This window comes from Pelobates fuscus, chromosome 3 (assembly GCF_036172605.1).
Source record: "Pelobates fuscus isolate aPelFus1 chromosome 3, aPelFus1.pri, whole genome shotgun sequence".
In the NCBI taxonomy this organism is placed as follows: domain Eukaryota; kingdom Metazoa; phylum Chordata; class Amphibia; order Anura; family Pelobatidae; genus Pelobates; species Pelobates fuscus.
The window spans coordinates 195,835,980-195,855,742 of record NC_086319.1 but is presented as its reverse complement, the minus strand read 5'-3'; the positions used below and the strand labels follow the sequence as shown (position 1 = coordinate 195,855,742).

Below are 19,763 nucleotides of genomic sequence, written 5' to 3'. Positions count from 1 at the left end.
GGCGGCCGCCTTAGGGCGCACGGGCTCTGGGGGCGCAAGATTTCAGTGACCGGCAGGAGGGAAGCTCTCCCTCCTGCCGGGCCACCATCTCGGCCCCCGGTGCTGCGTGCGGCTGTGCTGTAATCAGACGCGGCGAGGGAGCTCTAACCTCTCTGCTCTGCTCCCTCGCGCACTGCCTGTCTGCTGATACCGCGGGAGCCGGAATATGACGTCATATTCCGGCTCCCGCGGTATCAGCAGATAGGCAGCGCGCGAGGGAGCAGAGCAGAGAGGTTAGAGCTCCCTCGCCGCGTCTGATCTCAGCACAGCCGCACGCCGCCCAGCAGCCCCACTGGACCCCAGGGAAGGATTCATCATCCACACCAGCTCTCCAGGTAGGGAGGCTGGGTGGAAAATATTTATTTATAAAATAATTAGTTAGTGTATGTGTGTGAGTGTATGTGTGTGAGTGTATGTGTGTTAGTGTGTGTGTGTGTGTGTATGTGTGTGTGTGTGTGTATGTATGTGTGTGTGTGAGTGTATGTGTCTGTGTGTGAGTGTATGTGTCTGTGAGTGACAGAGTGTGTGTCTGTGAGTGACAGTGTGTGTCTGTGAGTGACAGTGTGTGTCTGTGAGTGACAGAGTGTGTGTCTGTCAGTGACAGAGTGTGCTTCTGTGAGTGACAGCCTGTGCGTCTGTGAGTGACAGCGTGTGCGTCTGTGAGTGACAGCGTGTGCGTCTGAGTGACAGCATGTGCGTCTGTGAGTGACAGCGTGTGCGTCTGTGAGTGACAGCGTGTGCGTCTGTGAGTGACAGCGTGTGCGTCTGTGAGTGACAGCGTGTGCGTCTGTGAGTGACAGAGTGTGCGTCTGTGAGTGACAGAGTGTGCGTCTGTGAGTGACAGAGTGTGCATCTGTGAGTGACAGTGTGTGCGTCTGTGAGTGACAGTGTGTGCGTCTGTGAGTGACAGTGTGTGCGTCTGTGAGTGACAGTGTGTGCGTCTGTGAGTGACAGAGTGTGCGTCTGTGAGTGACAGAGTGTGTGTCTGTGAGTGACAGTATGTGTCTGTGAGTGACAGAGTGTGTGCGTATGTGTGTGAGTGTATGTGTGTTAGTGTGTGTGTGTGTGTGTATGTGTGTGTGTGTATGTGTGTGTGTGAGTGTATGTGTCTGTGTGTGAGTGTATGTGTCTGTGAGTGACAGAGTGTGTGTCTGTGAGTGACAGTGTGTGTCTGTGAGTGACAGAGTGTGTGTCTGTCAGTGACAGAGTGTGCGTCTGTGAGTGACAGAGTGTGTGCTTCTGTGAGTGACAGCCTGTGCGTCTGTGAGTGACAGCGTGTGCGTCTGTGAGTGACAGCGTGTGCGTCTGAGTGACAGCGTGTGCATCTGTGAGTGACAGCGTGTGCGTCTGTGAGTGACAGCGTGTGCGTCTGTGAGTGACAGCGTGTGCGTCTGTGAGTGACAGCGTGTGCGTCTGTGAGTGACAGAGTGTGCGTCTGTGAGTGACAGAGTGTGCGTCTGTGAGTGACAGAGTGTGCATCTGTGAGTGACAGTGTGTGCGTCTGTGAGTGACAGTGTGTGCGTCTGTGAGTGACAGTGTGTGCGTCTGTGAGTGACAGAGTGTGTGTCTGTGAGTGACAGTATGTGTCTGTGAGTGAAAGAGTGTGTGCGTCTGTGAGTGACAGCATGTGTGTGTGAGTGCGTCTGTGTGTGTGCATGTGAGTGTATGAGTGTGTCTGTCAGTGTATGATGAGTGTGTTTGTCAGTGTATGAGTGTGTGTCTGTCAAATCAGTGAGAGTATGTTTGTCATTGAGTCTGTGTGTGACTATCAGTGTGTCTGTCAATGAGTGTCAATCAGTGTGGGTCTGTCAGTGTCAATGAATGAGTGTGTGTCAGATCAATGATTCTGTGTCTGTCAGTGACGTCTGTGTGTTTGTCATTGAGTGTGTGACTGTCAGTGTGTACAGAGTGTAGCGGAGCGCGGTACAGGAGCTTCTGTTTCCTGTACCTGGCCAGACTGACAGGAGGTGCTCACAGAGAGAGCACTCCCTGTCAGTTCGGCCGGGTACAGAAAACTGAAGCTCCTGTACCGCGCTCCGCTCCGCTACACTCTGTACACACTGACACACCAGGAAGGGGAGTGTGACCACTAAAGGGGTGTGGGGTGCACCAAGGGACAGGGAGGGAATGGGAGAGAAACACCAAGAGACAGGGAAAAGAGGGGGTAGGGGAGAAGAACACTAAGGGACAGGGAAGGGAGGGGAAAGGGGCTGGTTAAGAGGCACATAGGTGAAGATGTTTTTTTTTTGGGGGGGGGGGGCGCGGAAAAATGCATCTTCGCCTATGTACCTAAAAATCCAAGCACCGGCCCTGTCCACATCCTTATTGTTCTTACAGTAAAAAAAACTTTCCTTTGCCTTAGACAACATCTTTTTTTCAGTCTAAACGCACGACCTCGTGTCCTATGTAAAGTCCGGTTTGTGAATAGATTTCCACACAATGGTTTGTATTGGCCCCAGATATATTTGTATAATGTTATCATATCCCCTCTGAGACAACATTTTTCTAAACTAAAGGTTTAAATTTGTTAACCTTTCTTCATAGCTAAAATGTTCAATTTCTGTTATTAATTTTGTAGCCCGCCTCTGCACTTTTTCTGGTGCCGTGATATCCTTCTTTAGAACAAGTGCCCAAAATTGCACAGCATATTCAAAATGTGGTCTTACCAGTGAATTATAAAGAGGCAAAATTATATTCTCATCCTGAGAATTAATGCCATTTTTCATGCAGGACAATACCTTACTGGCCTAGGCCACTGCTGATTGACATTGCACATTGTTGCATAGTTTGTTGTCTATAACAATTCCTAAGTCCTTATCGTGTGTTGTTATCCTTAATTCTCTTCCATTAAGGGTATCAGTTGCTTGTGCATTCTTTACACCGAAGTGCATAACTTTACACCGAAGTGCATTTTTCTACATTAAATTCCATCTGCCATTTGAGTGCCCAGTTCCCCAGCCTATCTAAATCCCTTTGCAGCAAAGTAATATTTTGGTCACATTGTATTACTTTACAGAGTTTTGTGTCATCTACAAACACTGAAATATGACTTTCAATGCTTTTTTCAAGATCATTTATAAACATGTTAAAAAGAAGGGGTCGCAGAACAGAACCCTGAGGGATGCCACTTGCCACCTCTGTCGAGCTTGAAAATTTACCATTAAAGGACCACTATAGTGCCAGGAAAACATACTCGTTTTCCTGGCACTATAGTGCCCTGAGGGTGCCCCCACCCTCAGGGACCCCCTCCTGCCGGGCTCTGGGGAGAGTAAAGGGTTAAAACTTACCTTTATTGCAGCGCCGGGCGGGGAGATCTCCTCCTCCTCTCCGCCTCCGATCCTCCCTTTCGGCTGAATGCACATGCGCGGCAAGAGCTGCGCGTGCATTCAGCCGGTCTCATAGGAAAGCATTTACAATGCTTTCCTGTGGACGCTTGCGTGCTCTCACTGTGATTTTCACAGTGAGAATCACGCAAGCGCCTCTAGCGGCTGTCAGTGAGACAGCCACTAGAGGATTTGGAGGCTGGATTAACCCTATTATAAACATAGCAGTTTCTCTGAAACTCAGGGGCGGACTGACATGTCGGGCAGTTCGGTCATGGACCGAGGGCCCGAGTCAGTCAGGGGGCCCGGCAGCACAGTCATGCTTCTGCTGTGGAGATCAAAGATCTCCACAGCAGAAGTAAGTTATGCAAAAAAAAGTGCTGTAAGAAGGTTGCAGGGGCCCATAATGACTCCAAGGGCCCCTGCTACCCATCAATCCCCCCACTCCACTCCGTGAGAGACCTGGCAGCATTATACCAGCTCTCACTGCCAGGTCTCTCTCTCCCTGCTCCGTGCTCAGTGCTCAGTGTGAGGATGGGAGGTGGGGCAGGAAGTGACATCACACCCCCTGCTTCCCTCTCACACGGAGCACACTGACAGCGTGGATGGAGAGTGAGAAGAGGATCCTGGCCTCCAGAGTGCTGCTTGAGGAAGATGGAGGGAGAAAAACATCACATTGTACAGGTAAGCAGGCCCATACACACACTGCCCCCCCCATACACACACTGCCCCCCCCATACACACACTGCCCCCCCATACACACACTGCCCCCCCATACACACACTGCCCCCCCCCCCATACACACACTGACCCCCATACACACACTGACCCCCGATACACACACTGCCCCCCATACACACACTGCCCCCCATACACACACTGCCCCCCCATACACACACTGCCCCCCCATATACACACACTGACCCCCCACATATACACATACACAGCCCCCCATACACATACACAGCCCCCCCATACACATACACAGCCCCCCATATACACATACACAGCCCCCCCATATACACATACACAGCCCACCCATATACATACACTGCCCCCCATATACACATACACTGCCCCCCCTCATATACACATACACTGCCCCCCCCCTCATATACACATACACTGCCCACCAATATACATACACTGCCCCCCCATATACACACACTGCCCCCCATATACGCATACACAGCCCCCCCATATACATACACTACCCACCCATATACATACACTACCCACCCATATACATACACTGCCCCCCATATACATACACTGCCCCCCATATACATACACTGCCCACCCATATACATACACTGCCCACCCATATACATACACTGCCCACCCATATACATACACTACCCACCCATATACATACACTGCCCCCATATACATACACTGCCCCATATACATACACTGCCCCCATATACATACACTGCCCACCCATATACATACACTGCCCACCCATATACATACACTGCCCCCCATATACATACACTGCCCACCCATATACATACACTGCCCACCCATATACATACACTACCCACCCATATACATACACTACCCACCCATATACATACACTACCCACCCATATACATACACTACCCACCCATATACATACACTGCCCCCCATATACATACACTGCCCACCCATATACATACACTGCCCACCCATATACATACACTGCCCACCCATATACATACACTGCCCCCCCATATACACACACTGCCCCCCCCCATATACACACACTGCCCCCCATATACACACAATGCCCCCCATATACACACACTGGCCCCCACCATATACATACACTGGCCCCCACCATATACATACACTGGCCCCCACCATATATACACACTGCCCACCCATATACACACTGCCCACCCATATATACACACTGCCCACTCATATATACACACTGCCCACCCATATATACACACTGCCCACCCATATACATACATACATTGCCCACCCACATACATACATACACTGCCCACCCACATATATACATACATATATATATATATACACACACTGCCCACACACATACATATATACACACTGCCCACCCATATATATATATATATATATATATATATATACACTGCCCACCCACACACATATATATATATATATATATATATATATATATATATATATATATATATATATATATATATATATATATATATATATATATATATATATATAGTGCTTTGCTCTCTCCTCCAGCTCTGCTTCACTCCTACTTGATATTTCCTATCCTAATGTTTCTAATACCCCACTTCCTATAGACTGTAAGCTCATTTGAGCAGGGTCCTCTTCAACCTATTATTCCTGTAAGTTTTCTTGTAATTGTCTTATTTATTGTTACATCCCCCCCCTCTCAAAATATTGTAAAGCGCTACGGAATCTGTTGGCGCTATATAAATGGCAATAATAATAATAATAATAATAATATACACACACACATACACTGCCCACCCATATATATATATATATATATATATATATATATACTGCCCACCCATATACATACACTGCCTATATATATATATATATATATATATATATATATACACCGTATATACTCGAGTATAAGCCGAGTTTTTCAGCACATTTTTTGTGCTGAAAAAACCCAACTTGGCTTATACTCGAGTCAGAGTCTGTATTATGGCAATTTGCATTGCCATAATACAGACCGGGGAGAGGGGGGCTGGCAGAGCTGTAACTTACCTGTCCTGCAGCTCCTGTCAGCTCTCTCCTCCTCCGCGCCGTCCGTTCAGCACCTCGGTCAGCTCCCAGTGTAAGTCTCGCGAGAGCCGCGGCTCTCGCAAGACTTACACTGGGAGCTGACAGAGGGAGCTGCACAGACCGCGCGGAGGAGGAGGGAGCTGACAGGAGCTGCAGGACAGGTAAGTACAGCTCTGCCAGCCCCCCTCTCCCCCCCCACTGAACTACCAATGACACTGGACCACCAGGGAAGGAGCCCCCCTCCCTGCTATGTATCAAGCAGGGAGGGGGGGGACGAAAAAAATATAATAAAAAAAATAAAAATTAATAATAATTCAGTTAAATAATAAATAATAATAATAAAAAAATATAATAACATTAAAAAATAAAAAATAAAATAAATATTAATAAAATAATTAATAATATATCAAAATGCCCACCCCCACCAACACATACACAAACACACACTGCATCACACACACTCACACTTCATTCATATACACACACTGCACTCACACACACTGCACTCATACACACACACTGCACTCACACACACACTGCACTCATACACACACACTGCATTCATACGCACACACTGCATTCATTATATACACACACTGTAAATAAATATTCAATTAATATAATTTTTTTTAGGATCTAATTTTATTTAGAAATTTACCAGTAGCTGCTGCATTTCCCACCCTAGTCTTATACTCGAGTCAATAAGTTTTCCCAGTTTTTTGGGGTAAAATTAGGGGCCTCGGCTTATATTCGGGTCGGCTTATACTTGAGTATATACGGTACACATTCATATATACATATATACACACACATACACTGCCCACCCATATATACACACTGCCCACCCATATATACATGTGTGTGTGTATATATATATATATATACATACACACATACACTGCCCACTCATATATATATACACTGCCCACCCATATATACACACTGCCCACCCATATACATATATACACGTGTGTGTGTGTATATGTATATATATATATATATATATATATATACATACACACACACACACACACATATGTGTGTGTGTGTATATATATATATATATACATACACACACACACATACACTGCCCACCCATATATACACACTGCCCACCCATATATACACATATATATATATATATACACACTGCCCACCCATATATATATACACTGCCCACCCATATATATATACATATATATATATATGTGTATATATGTATATGTGTGTATATACACACACACTGCATACACTGCCCACCCATATACACACATACACTGGTTACCCATATATACATTGCCCCACACACACACTGCTCCCCATACTCACATTGCCCAACACACACATACACTGCCCCCACACACACACCATAGACATACACACATTGCCCCACACACACACATACACTGCCAACACACACACACACAGCTACACATACATGTCCCCCATACACACATTGCCCCACACACCCTACACATTCACTCACTACACCCCCCCCCCACACACACACACACTGAACCTTTCACACTCACTGCACCACTCACACACACCACTGCTCCTATGCCCTACTACAGCCTCATATTCCAGCAGACCCCAGGTAAGTTGTCAAACTGTTCTTAAACAGTTTAACCCCTTCAGCCCAGCAGGTTGGGGGAACCTAATGACCCTATTGTGCCAGGAAAACAAGTTTGTTTTCCTGGCACGATAGTGCTCCTTTAATATTTTGTCTTCGTAGGGCCCTGCTCAAATTTTGTCCGGGGGCCCAGAAGGCTGTCAGTCCATCCCTGCTGAAACTGCTATGTTTATAAAAAAAAAGGGTTTATCCTAGAGGGACCTGGCACCCAGACCACTTCATTAAGCTGAAGTGGTCTGGGTGCCTAGAGTGGTCCTTTAATGACAACTCTTTGTACTCTGTTTGTAAGCCAATGTTCTACCCAAGAACAAGATTTTTAATTTAGACCGATTTCTTTGAGTTTGAACACTAATCTATTGTGTGGAACACACGATGTATTAAGAAACATCCAATAGGCTAACACCAGCACTTTATATTTCAGGATTAAACATTTCAGCCGATATAGCCAGCTCCTGGTAGCAAATACAACAGGTGCAGACACTGGTGAATACAGTTGCGGGGGTTACCAGTGTGCAGGTAATAATTGCCAAGATGGAGTTGAGAAAACAGGCAAGACATTTGTATTTGTTACAGGTGAGTTACTGTCAGAATGAAAATATATTTATGAGAACTACACTGGCTAAAATGATTATAGCTAGGATTGAATACAACCATGATTGATAAGTAAAGTGCACGATCAGGGCTGGATTGGGACAGAAATTCACTCCGGGCAAGACAGAGCAGTCCAAAAAGAGGGAGCAGGGTACTTGTTGTGTTGGTAGCAAAGCACAAGTGAATTTAATTTGCTTGTGATTTGTCTCTAGTGTCTCCATATGGGAAATAACAAGTCAAAAGAGGGATGGAGTCAAGAGCGGGTGCTTTTTGTGGATAGGTATGTATTTTGAGGGGAAATAGGTTTTGACGTGTGTGGGGTAGAGCCATCTATAGACTGTAGGAGAAATAGGGACTGCAGTTATATTGGTGCAAAAAATGTAGTTTAAAAAAAAAAATTGTGTTCCACTCCCTCTTTCTTATCTTAGGCCCGGAAGAGGGGAATCCGTGCCCTGGTGGTCTAATGTTGTGCCACCACTGTGGAAGGTATCAGAGCACTGCCATGGTAACTAGTGACAACACACTGATATGCTGACCACAGCAATTTATACGCTGTGCACACACTTGGGACTGCAGACCCCAGGCACACAATGACCGCCCCTTCATAACACTGGGCTGGCCTGCATGGGCAGTCACTCAGGTAGTGTCGATCCAACAGGGGCTGGCTGGGAAGATTCTTTGATCATCCCTGTTGGCTTCAGCCATGGCCCAACAGGCATTTGCCTGGTTTGATCGATGGCCAGACTGACAAGGTTTTTCACTAAAGTGAGAATTCAAAGTGAATTTCAGATTTAAGGTCAAAATAGCCAAACCGGAGAAAAAGCTCTAGTTTAGCCATAATTCCAGTTCAGCTACTTTGACCTTAAATTTTAATATCAGTTTGAATTAATTTTGAATTCTCACTTTAGTAAATAACCCTCTTGGACTGTGTATGATGTTAGAAACTGTCATGGCAGAAATGCATATAAATATGTGTAATAAAATCTGTATTAGCAATGTGTAAATACTGTGGCATGGATACATAAACATAAATATTACACTATAACACTATTAACCCGTGTAATGCTATGAAATAGCTTATTATTTAATTCAGCTTAAAGGGACACTCCAGGCACCCAGACCACTTTTGCCCATTGGAGTGGTCTGGGTGCCAACTCCCACTAGCCTTAACCCTGCAACTGTAATTATTGCAGTTTTTTATAAACTGCAATAATTACCTTGCAGGGTTAACTCCACCTCTAGTGGCTGTCTACTAGACAGCCACTAGAGGGAACTTTCTCCTTCATAGCACAGAAAACCTGTGCTAGAGCGTCGCTGGACGTCCTCACGCTGTGTGAGGACCTCCAGCGTCGCTCATTTTCCCATAGGAAAGCATTGAAATTAATTTTCAATGCTTTCCTATGGGGAGCGCTAATGTGCATGCGCATTAGGTCTCCTCGGCTGGTGGGCGGGATCAGTCTCGCCTACCGGCCTACTGAATCAGTAGGAGGAGCGGCGGGGGAGGAGGAAGCAGCGACGAGGGACATCGTCGCTGCCTCAGGTAAGTCACTGAAGGGTTTTTTACCCCTTCAGCAACTGGGGATTGGAGGGTGGGAGGGAGAGGGAACCTGCAGTGCCAGGAAAACGGATTGTTTTCCTGGCACTGGAGTTTCCCTTTAAATATTATATTTATTATAGCATTGCCTCCTTATGTCCATTACTAATCTTCTCAATATCCATCTAGACCCCCAGGAACTCTTTGTCCCTACAGAAGACTATTATGTGGTTGTTCAGATGCGGACACGACAGCCAACTCTTCTTCCATGCCAGGTGACAAACCCACTCGCCAAAGTAACCCTGCATCGAGAGTTTCCTCCTGAGCAGATTCGTGTTGATGGGGTAAAGATTGCCTTTGACCTCCAAAAGGGATTTGTCATTTACCAGCCACAACTGTCTCTCGCAGGGTCCCTGTACTGCATTGCAGAGCTGGGGAACCTTCGCCAAATGTCCACAAAGTATATGTTGATCTACGTTCATTGTAAGAGCACCTTTCTTTCATTATCACTAGATCTGTCTTACAGTAGAATATAGTTTGTTTTTATTAATGTACATTAAAAATATAAACAAATGGGATGCTATCACTCAACAAGGGGTAACTTTTACCTGGTCTAATATCCTAAAGAGAATCTAATCGGGGCCAGTACAAACCTTTATCTGGAAATCTATTCATAAACAGGGCTATACATAGGACACGAGGTCACACATTTAGGCTGGAAGAAAGGAGATGTCACCTAAGGCAAAGAAAAGGTTTTTTTACAGTAAGAGCAATAAGGATATGGAATTCTCTGAAGAGGTGGTTTTTTTCAGAGTCTATACAGATGTTTAAACTGCAATTGGATAAATACTTACAAAAACATAACATACAGGGATATACTTTCTAATTAGTGGGGTAATAGCTGCTTGATCCAAGGAGACATCGGACTGCTATTTCGGGGTCAAGAAGGAATTTTTTCCTAGTTTGTGGCAAAATTAAAAACGCGCTTCAGACTAGGTTTTTTGCCTTCTTTTGGATCAACAGCAACAACAAATGTGAGGGAGGCTGAACTTAATAGACACAAGTCTCTTTTCAGCTATGTAACTATGTAATATTTTATATAAATAGAAAATATATATTTGCATGGTCAGGTATAGAGATTAACTAAGCACGGGTACTTGGAGATATGTGACATCCTATTAATGTTAATGATGCATGTTGTACTTGGGATAGAAGTCACAGTAGATGGTTTGCCTAGAGGTTAGCTATTTCTGATTAGATAATTTTCCAGTAAACCTAGTGATTTTGTTATAAACTGTACATCCTTCTCTGCAATATTTGGGATTGCTCTTTGGAATATATAGGCTCTTTTTAGCTTGTCATCAATGAACAGTACCAAAGGTTATTTTGGGAAAAGTACTTTTAGCACTTTGGATTGCTGGATGAGCACCTAGGCCAGAGGGTATCTAGCACTTACGTATAAGGGGCTGATAGCTGTATGCATAATGAAGGCATGGAGAAACAGACATGAAGAAGGGAATACAGATTATAAATACAGTGTATAAATTATGTCTGTTTGAGCTATTAAAGCAGATCTACTCCCAACATTCAGTCTCGGTTAATGTACAGGGGGAAAGCTATAGCAGCTATAATCACTTCATCGGTTGGATAGCGCTATTTCACATTAGGGAAAGGGAAGCCGTGGCTGCGATACTCGGGTGGTCCGCCACATTTGATATACCAGAACACTTTGTTTTTGCCATCTGTGTACGCACATGAAATCACCTTTGTTAGAGATATCTTCTAATAAGATGTATGTGTGCAAATTGTATGTTTACGTTTGTCATCATTTACAGAAACCAGCAACACGTTGATTGACAGTATAGTGTAACTATGAAACAAATGTCCTTGTGGAAGAAACACATAGTACAGTTTATTATTGAGTAATTTGTTAAACTAAGCATTTAAAGTGGGAAGGTTTAAAATTATTCTGTAAATGTGTTTGCTTGATTGAACTGTTTAACATATGTTTAAATGAAATATGCATTGCAATAAAGAATTTGTCTGCTTAGCTTAGAATCTGAACATAACACATAAGACATGGCACACTTATAACCAACTTATAAGAATTAACTTTATTCTTGCTACACTTATTCCAGATCCGTCTGCCCCACCTAATCCTTCCATAGAAGCGTCAGTGAACTCAATAAAAGCAGGAGAAAATTTTGTTGTCACCTGCACAGTTTTGGGAGATGTAGAGGTCGGTGTGGAATTTACATGGGAGTATCCTGGGCAGCAGGTAAGGTTATTATTGTTATTATATTGTATTTGTAAAGTCCCAACATATTCCGTAGCGCTATACATGGGTACAATTGGTACAAGTAAAAAGACAAAAAGCACAATACACTGATCAGCCACAACATTACAATCACACTATAGGTGAAGTGAATAACACTGATTATATTATTTCAATGGCACCTGTCAAGGGGTGGGATATATTAGGCAGCAAGGGAACATTCAGTTTTTGAATTTCATGTGTTGGAAGCAGGAAAAATAGACAATCGGAAAGATCTAAATGACTATGATAGGGACCAAATAGTGATAGATAGATGACTGAGCATCTCCAAAATGGCAAATCTTGTGTGGCGTTCCTGGTTTGCAGTGGTTAGTACCTACCAAAATTGGTGCAATGAAGGACTACCGATCTCAGTGTCATGGACTCCCAAGCTCTTTGATGCACATGGAGAGCGAAAGCAAACCCATCTTATCCAATCATGTGAACAGCTACTGAAGCTCAAATTGTTGCAATACTTAATGCTGGCCATGATAGAAAGGTGTTGGAACACACAGTGTTTACCATGTATGGGGCTGCCTAGTTGCAGAGCAGTCAGAGTGCACTTGCTGACTCCTGTCCACTAGTGAAAGCACCTTCAATGGGGTTATGAGTATCAGTACTGGCAGAAACTCAATACTTCTTAAGATCTTTTTCAGTCTTCGCATCTGAGAAGCTGAGTCCAGGTTGCTTGAATACATGCTTACTTTGAAAAGTACTAGATGTGATAAATCTTAATTTGTGATAGATCGAATAGACACCTGAGATCATCACCATCCAAACTGAAAGTTTGATTCACTACTATAGAAACAGAAAATGTTTTAAAGCTTTTTTTTAAATCATAAAATCAGTGTAGAATATTGAGAGGTCAATCCTATCTCCACACTAAGACCGAAGAACAAGAAAAAACAAGTACAGGGTCAAATTTTGTGAATGAATTCAACATAGAAACATTAGAAGAAGTTACATCGTTTAGTGATTTTTATTTTTAAAATGTATTTGTCCTAACTCTTCACTGCTTTATCATAGATCGGAAGGCCTCCTTATGTAAGAGAGTATACAGAACAAATTCGCCGAGGTGGCCAACTGATGCAGGAATCAAAGAGTATTTTGTCTGTAGATGGGGCTAGGGCGGTGGATGATGGAACGTACACTTGCACTGCTCAAAATTTGCAGGGGACAACATCTGTAACCACCAGAGTCACTGTATTCGCACCTGCTACAACCACCAGAGGATGAAGCCAGGGGTAACAAGCTGAGGTTCGATAAATTCTTTGATAAAAAGAGTATCATCTTTCATTCAACAGTTATGAAATCCATTAAATGGACATACACCAACATTAGTATCTTCCTAGGGTTAACCATCTGTGCAGCTAGTGAGAAATTTGTGAGGCATCATTCTTCTGAAATGATAGCGTAACAATACTAATAAGACCAACCTGGAAGCACCCCAAAGCCTCCAAGGTCCTATCTGTTGGTAATTAATCATGAAAAAAATACTACCATACCTATTTAACATTATTTTCCGAACCTAGAACAATGTGATATACAGCATATATACATTCTCTTGTAGCCATCAGTTGCATTGCCTGTTTGTGAATTACATTACATTCAGTACAACTAGCAAGAGAATCACGAGGAATATAATTCACAAATATCCACCACTGCTCTAAGGTTTCACTTTTGTGACATGAAATCCCTTCATAGACATAACTGCTTGAGGACAAGCAAAGTCTATAAATATTATGGTATGACATATCAGCAGATGCAATTTTCAACCGACATTGGTAACTCCCTGCAGTCCATTATTTTACTAATTTTAAAGGGGAACTATCACTTTTATGGAATTTACACTGCTGAATAAAACATAAAAAATCACCCATAACGTATGTAAACCATTTTTCTCAATTTAATATTAAGCAAATAACATCACATACCAGATGGGACAAAGCAAAGCCAGGGCAAACTTAAATGAAGAGGAGAAATAGAAACTTTGTTTTAATTTCTTCTCTTGCCTGTATGATTAGGTTGTCCTGACTGACAGGTACAATGAAGAGAGTTTTAACAATGATGGAGGTGCCCAATGGAACAATTTAAAAGTGTCGATAAGCTACATTTAATTTGGTTTATCATGCATCACAATGCATATTTGTCAAGTATAGGGATAACCAAACATACTATTAAAAAACCTTTAAAGGAACAGAATTTCATGACTGTTCTTTTAGATGACCGAATTTAATAAAGGGAAACGGTCATCCAAAAAGTCCCATTTTAATGTCATACTTTTCGTTATTCACAATACAGATTAAGGAATAGCGCACTCATAAAACACATTTCTAAATTCTTTAAGCCTACTTAAAATCGCCCATCTCATCAAAAAAATGTGGGGATTCAGTTCCACCATATGGCCATATTGTGTTAAAGGAGCACTATAGGGTCAGGAACACAAACATGTATTCCTGACCCTATAGGGTTAAAACCACCATCTACTCACCCTCGTCCCCTCATGCCTCCCTAAATATAGTAAAATATTACTTGTATTCAAGTCTGCAGCTGCTTATTTTGTGCCTGTTTCCTTTAGACCGGAAGTGGTAGCCTGATCCAATCACAATGCTTCCCCATAATATTGGCTGAGACTGACAAGGAGGCAGATCAGGGGCAGAGCCAGCATGGTTCAAACACAGCCCTGGCCAATCAGCATCTCCTCATAGAGATGAATTGAATCAATGCATCTCTATGAGGAAAGTTCAGTGCCTGCATGCAGAGGGAGGAGATACTGAATGTTTGGATGCATTTTAGGCAGCCATGACCCAGGAAGCATCTCTAACAGCCATCTGAGGAGTGGCCAGTGAAGTTATCACTAGGCTGTAATGTAAACACTGCATTTTCTCTGAAAAGACAGTGTTTACAGCGAAAAGCCAGAAGGTAGTGATTCTACTCACCAGACAAAATTCAATAAGCTGTAGTTGTTCTGATGACTATAGTGTCCCTTTAAGCCCACTACTGCTTTACAGTACCCCAATATTCAAGATGTATGTTCCATGTGTGCCCCCACACGTGCTATTTTTTCAGCTGCAGGGTTAAAGCTGGAGGGACCTGGCACCCAGACTACTTCATTGAGCTGAAGTGGTCTGAGTGCCCATAGGGGTCCTTTAAACAACAAATGATATGCTAAAATAAGCAAGCTGTCACCATAGCAAAATAGGACAGTTTTTCTTAAATCATGACTTCTTAAATATAGCGAAGCTACTGTATTTGTGTATATTCACTGAGCCAATATCAATGTAAAACAGTGATATTCTACGAACTATAGACATGCTGCAAACATGACTGTGGTCTGTAGGTGGCAATATTGTGCAAGGCGTTATTTGCAGTCATTGTTCTATGAAGACACAGGGGATCTAGGAGAGGGACCTTTTGAAGTTTATACAATTTATTGTTACATTGCTTTAATATATCTTTTTCTCAAACAAGTGTGAACATGTGTTGTGGTTCTTTAGTTTGTATGTGATTAAACAAGCCACTTATTGAAATGATGCCTGCAACCCTCTTACCCTTTATAATATAGACCACCTCCATATACAACAGAACCCTTTATGAATAACTGCTACATACATAGAATAGAGTTTCCAGTACTCTACATTACGATTCTATTTTTATTATGAGTCATGTTTTGTGTATAGCAGACATAGAAAAAGAGTAAAGGCAGGGTAACGTTGCTTACAGGCAGCTAGAAAACACATTTAACAATGTGGATTCCCTATTCAAAGAATTATGGTCACACTACTCATTGTTAGTCAAAAGGTTTGTTGTATTTTTAAGTTCCTGAGCTCAAATTCAAAATGTCTACCCTGGCTATTTACCGCCTGGAACCATGGTCACATGATCTCATTGGAGGCTATGGACGGCCCAGCCCTGTTGTGTGTATTTTATCTGGGCTGACAAAGCTTTTAATAATGACTGTCAGGGAATAACGATGCAGTTTCAGGATAGTCTACCGTATATACTCGAGTATAAGTCGAGTTTTTCTGCACATTTTTTGTGCTGAAAACCCCCCACTCGGCTTATACCCGAGTCAATGTCTGTATTATGGCAACTTACATTGCCATAATACAAACCAGAACCGCCGGGCTCATTACAAGCCCGGCGGTCCTGTTGGGGGCTGGCAGGAAGCTCCTGTCAGTTCCCTTCTCCTCCGTGCCGTTCTGCTCCACACTGTAAGTCTGGCGAGAGCCGCGGCATCAGAGCGTTGCCACGGGTTACCGTGGCAACGCTTCGCGCGGCATTCAGTGGGGAGCTGACCGGAACGCAGGAGAAGGGAGCTGACAGGAGCTGCAGGAAAGGTAACTTACAGCTCGCTGCCAGCCCCCCTCCTACACAGCCCATCCACTGGACCACCAGGGAACGAGAGCCCCCCTCCCTGGCCAGCTAACAAGCAGGGAGGGGGGCTAAAAAATTAAATAAACATTTTAATAAAATTAAATAAACATTTTAATAATATTAAAATAAAATAAACATTTTAATAATATTAAAATAAAATAAACATTTTAATAATATTAAAATAAAATAACATAAAAATGTAATAATATTAAAAATAAAATGTAATATTAAAATAATAAAAAAATGCCCACCACCCACCAAGGTTACACACTCTGCATCACATACACAAACACACTCTGCATCACATACACACACACACACACACACACTCTGCATTATATACAGTCAGGTCCATAAATATTGGGACATCGACACAATTCTAATCTTTTTGGCTCTATATACAACCACAATGGATTTTAAATGAAATGAACAATATGTGCTTTCACTGCAGACTTTCAGCTTTAATTTGAGGGTATTTACATCCAAATCAGGTGAACGGTGTAGGAATTACAATAGTTTGTATATGTGCCTCCCACTTAAAGACAGGGTGACTAGATTTTGAAAAAAACAAAAACGGGATACTCATGCTCGATACAAAAATCGCTAAAAACAAACAAACAACAAACCAGAGAAATACATACACATTAGAAGTCTTTAACCTAATTATGACCAGAAGTGACTGTTACAGCTCATCCCCTTCCTGGTACTCATATGAGTATCTTTTCATTTACATTTTATAGGAGCATGATCAGAGAACACACATACCCTAGACCAGGGCCATCTTGACAGCATAAGAGGCCCCCGGGGAAAGTGTATTGATTGGTACCTCCAACAAATTCAAAACATACACACAGACTGCTGAACACACACAGACTTGAACACACAGACAGACTGCAGTGAGGGGTGCAGTGTCTGGGAGGGGTGAGTGTGTGGAGGGTGCAGTGTGGTTCCATGTGTGGGGGTGTAGTGTGTGTAGGGGTTCAGTGTGTTGGTATGTGTGGAGGGGGTGCTGTGTGTGGGGGGAATAATAGAGCAAATTTATATATTAAAAAAAAAAAAAACTTTCTTCTTACCTTTGGCCATTGAGGAGGAGGGAAATTTTGAATCCCAGGTGGTACAGTGGTGGTGTGTGCAGTTCAGCCTGCAGACTCTCCTCCTGCGACAAACTGCCTTGTGGCCGGTGAGGGAGATCTTTGATCTCCTCACCGGCCCGAGAAAGCAGATAGCAGAACTTGCTCTGCATGAGGCTGGCAGGGTAGATGGCCTTGGCCCATGGGGAAAGGAGGCGATTTTGCAAAACTGGGACATTTATGCGTCCTGATAAAGTTTCTCGGGATGCCGGGACAAATGGGTGAAAACCGGGACGTCTGGTCACTCTGATTAAAGGGAAACTAGAGTGGACAAAAAAAACTTTAGCCTAATGATGCAATTTTGGTGTATAGATCATGCTACCACTGTTTCATTGCTCAATTCACTACCATTTAGGAGTTCAATCACTTTTGTTTTTTCAGCTCTCTCCACACCTCCTCTGGCTCTGACTCTCACAGACTGTATGAGAAAAATGTTCATTATCAATCAGATATCTTGCTATCAATGTTTTTATCTTCCATTTCTGTTATTTGGACTTTAAACAATAACAGGAAGCTCCTGCAGGGTCTAGCAAGCTATTAACAGAGCAGGAGATAATAGTCTAAATTAAACATAATTTTACTCCTTACAGGAAGTGTTTAGGAAGGCTGTGAAAGTCACATGCAGGGAGGTGTGCCTATGGCTGCATGAACAAAATGATTTAATGACAAAATGGCAGAGAATTGATCAGTGAGACTGCAGGGACATGATGTATACACTAAAAACTGCTTAATTAAGCTAAAGTTGCATTGGTGCCTACAGTGTCCCTTTACGTTAGCAGGAAGTCAGGCAGCTTCTAAACTGTGTTTGCAACTCGCCCAACCATGGGCAGCTGTACAAAGCATCGGAGGTTTGCATAAGGTATGTGCCAACCAGATGCAAAAGCTGCTGTAAACTGATATTACTAGCCACAAAAAGTGTGTTTAAGCTGGTTGATTCACAGGTCAAAGAGTAAGGCCTACACAGAATAAAAAAAATAGAAAAAATGCCTTCATATCTAGAATGTTATTTTTTTTTTTTTTTTTTTAAAGAAAGGCTTCAGGAATTATTTATTTTTACCACAATCATTTCAGTAAGATGACATAGTCATGGTACTGAGAGTGACATTTCAGCCTTATTCCTCCTTTTCACAATGTGTATCTGGACTATTGCCCTAATTCAACCATCAATAAAAGGAAACCATTTAAATGCTTCTCTCTTACCTTTTTGTATAAACACTGGCTATCTTCTCGTGTCCACATAATAATGGAGGTTCATTCTTATGCAAATGTGAAACATGGGTTTTTGTGTGGTAGCAGAAGACAGTTGATTTGTGCAATTACAGGTTAGTAACCTGTGCACGTGTAAAAGAAACAGGGCTACCTGTGACATGCCTTTTTGGTCCACCAACCCTCAATTCTCTCTTGATCAACTAAATGTGTCAGTGCTACCATTCAGATTAAAGTATGTACAATATGACTGCATACCCAAACATTGTCCAGAATAGCACCACAATAGATCATATGTTAACAACATTCTGTTTAAACTTCTCCATAAGTTTATTTGATGTTGATTTGTATAAAACAGTTCTTTAACAGGTATGAATCTCATGTGCAAAATTAAAACCTTTGTCATTAAAACATGTTAACATTTTAATGTGTGCAGTTAGACGGTTACCTCTAAAACTGTATTAATTGGTGTCCAACTCCTTTCTTGTTCAGAAATATAAAATGAAATAATAAATCTACATCATATCATCTTGCTCTAACGTCATTACAGTTTGATTTAAAAAATAATTTATCATATAAAAAGTTTGGAGCGAGCTGATAAACCATTAAAAATACATTCTGCGAAACAGAATTACCAACAAATGTAAAGATCAAGAGGAAATGTTTGGACCAATCTACCATTTTATATACCGGTAATTGTGAATACAGTAATAAAATTATTAATTGACATAACAGTGAGTGGGGAAAGGAAGCGGAATAATGTCAAAAAGTAGATGGACCTATTGCATTTTACAGCAGATATGTTTTAACCAGTACGGTTTAATAGAACAAAATATAGTCAGTTTTTTATTCAGTGTATTTAA

The 19,763-nt window shown here is 42.4% G+C and overlaps 1 protein-coding gene across 1 annotated transcript in view; it reads left to right on the top strand.

Moving 5' to 3' along the window:
• The window catches only part of LOC134602708 (platelet-derived growth factor receptor-like protein), a 49,947-nt gene extending 34,283 nt beyond the window's left edge, over positions 1-15,664 (top strand). The window contains exons 3-6 of the mRNA XM_063447865.1: positions 8,170-8,321; positions 10,063-10,356; positions 12,012-12,151; positions 13,214-15,664. Coding sequence (XP_063303935.1) covers positions 8,170-8,321; positions 10,063-10,356; positions 12,012-12,151; positions 13,214-13,423 — 796 coding nt within the window. The 3' untranslated portion in view covers positions 13,424-15,664. The remainder of the gene's footprint in view (positions 1-8,169; positions 8,322-10,062; positions 10,357-12,011; positions 12,152-13,213) is intronic.
• Positions 15,665-19,763: the final 4,099 nt, after the last annotated feature.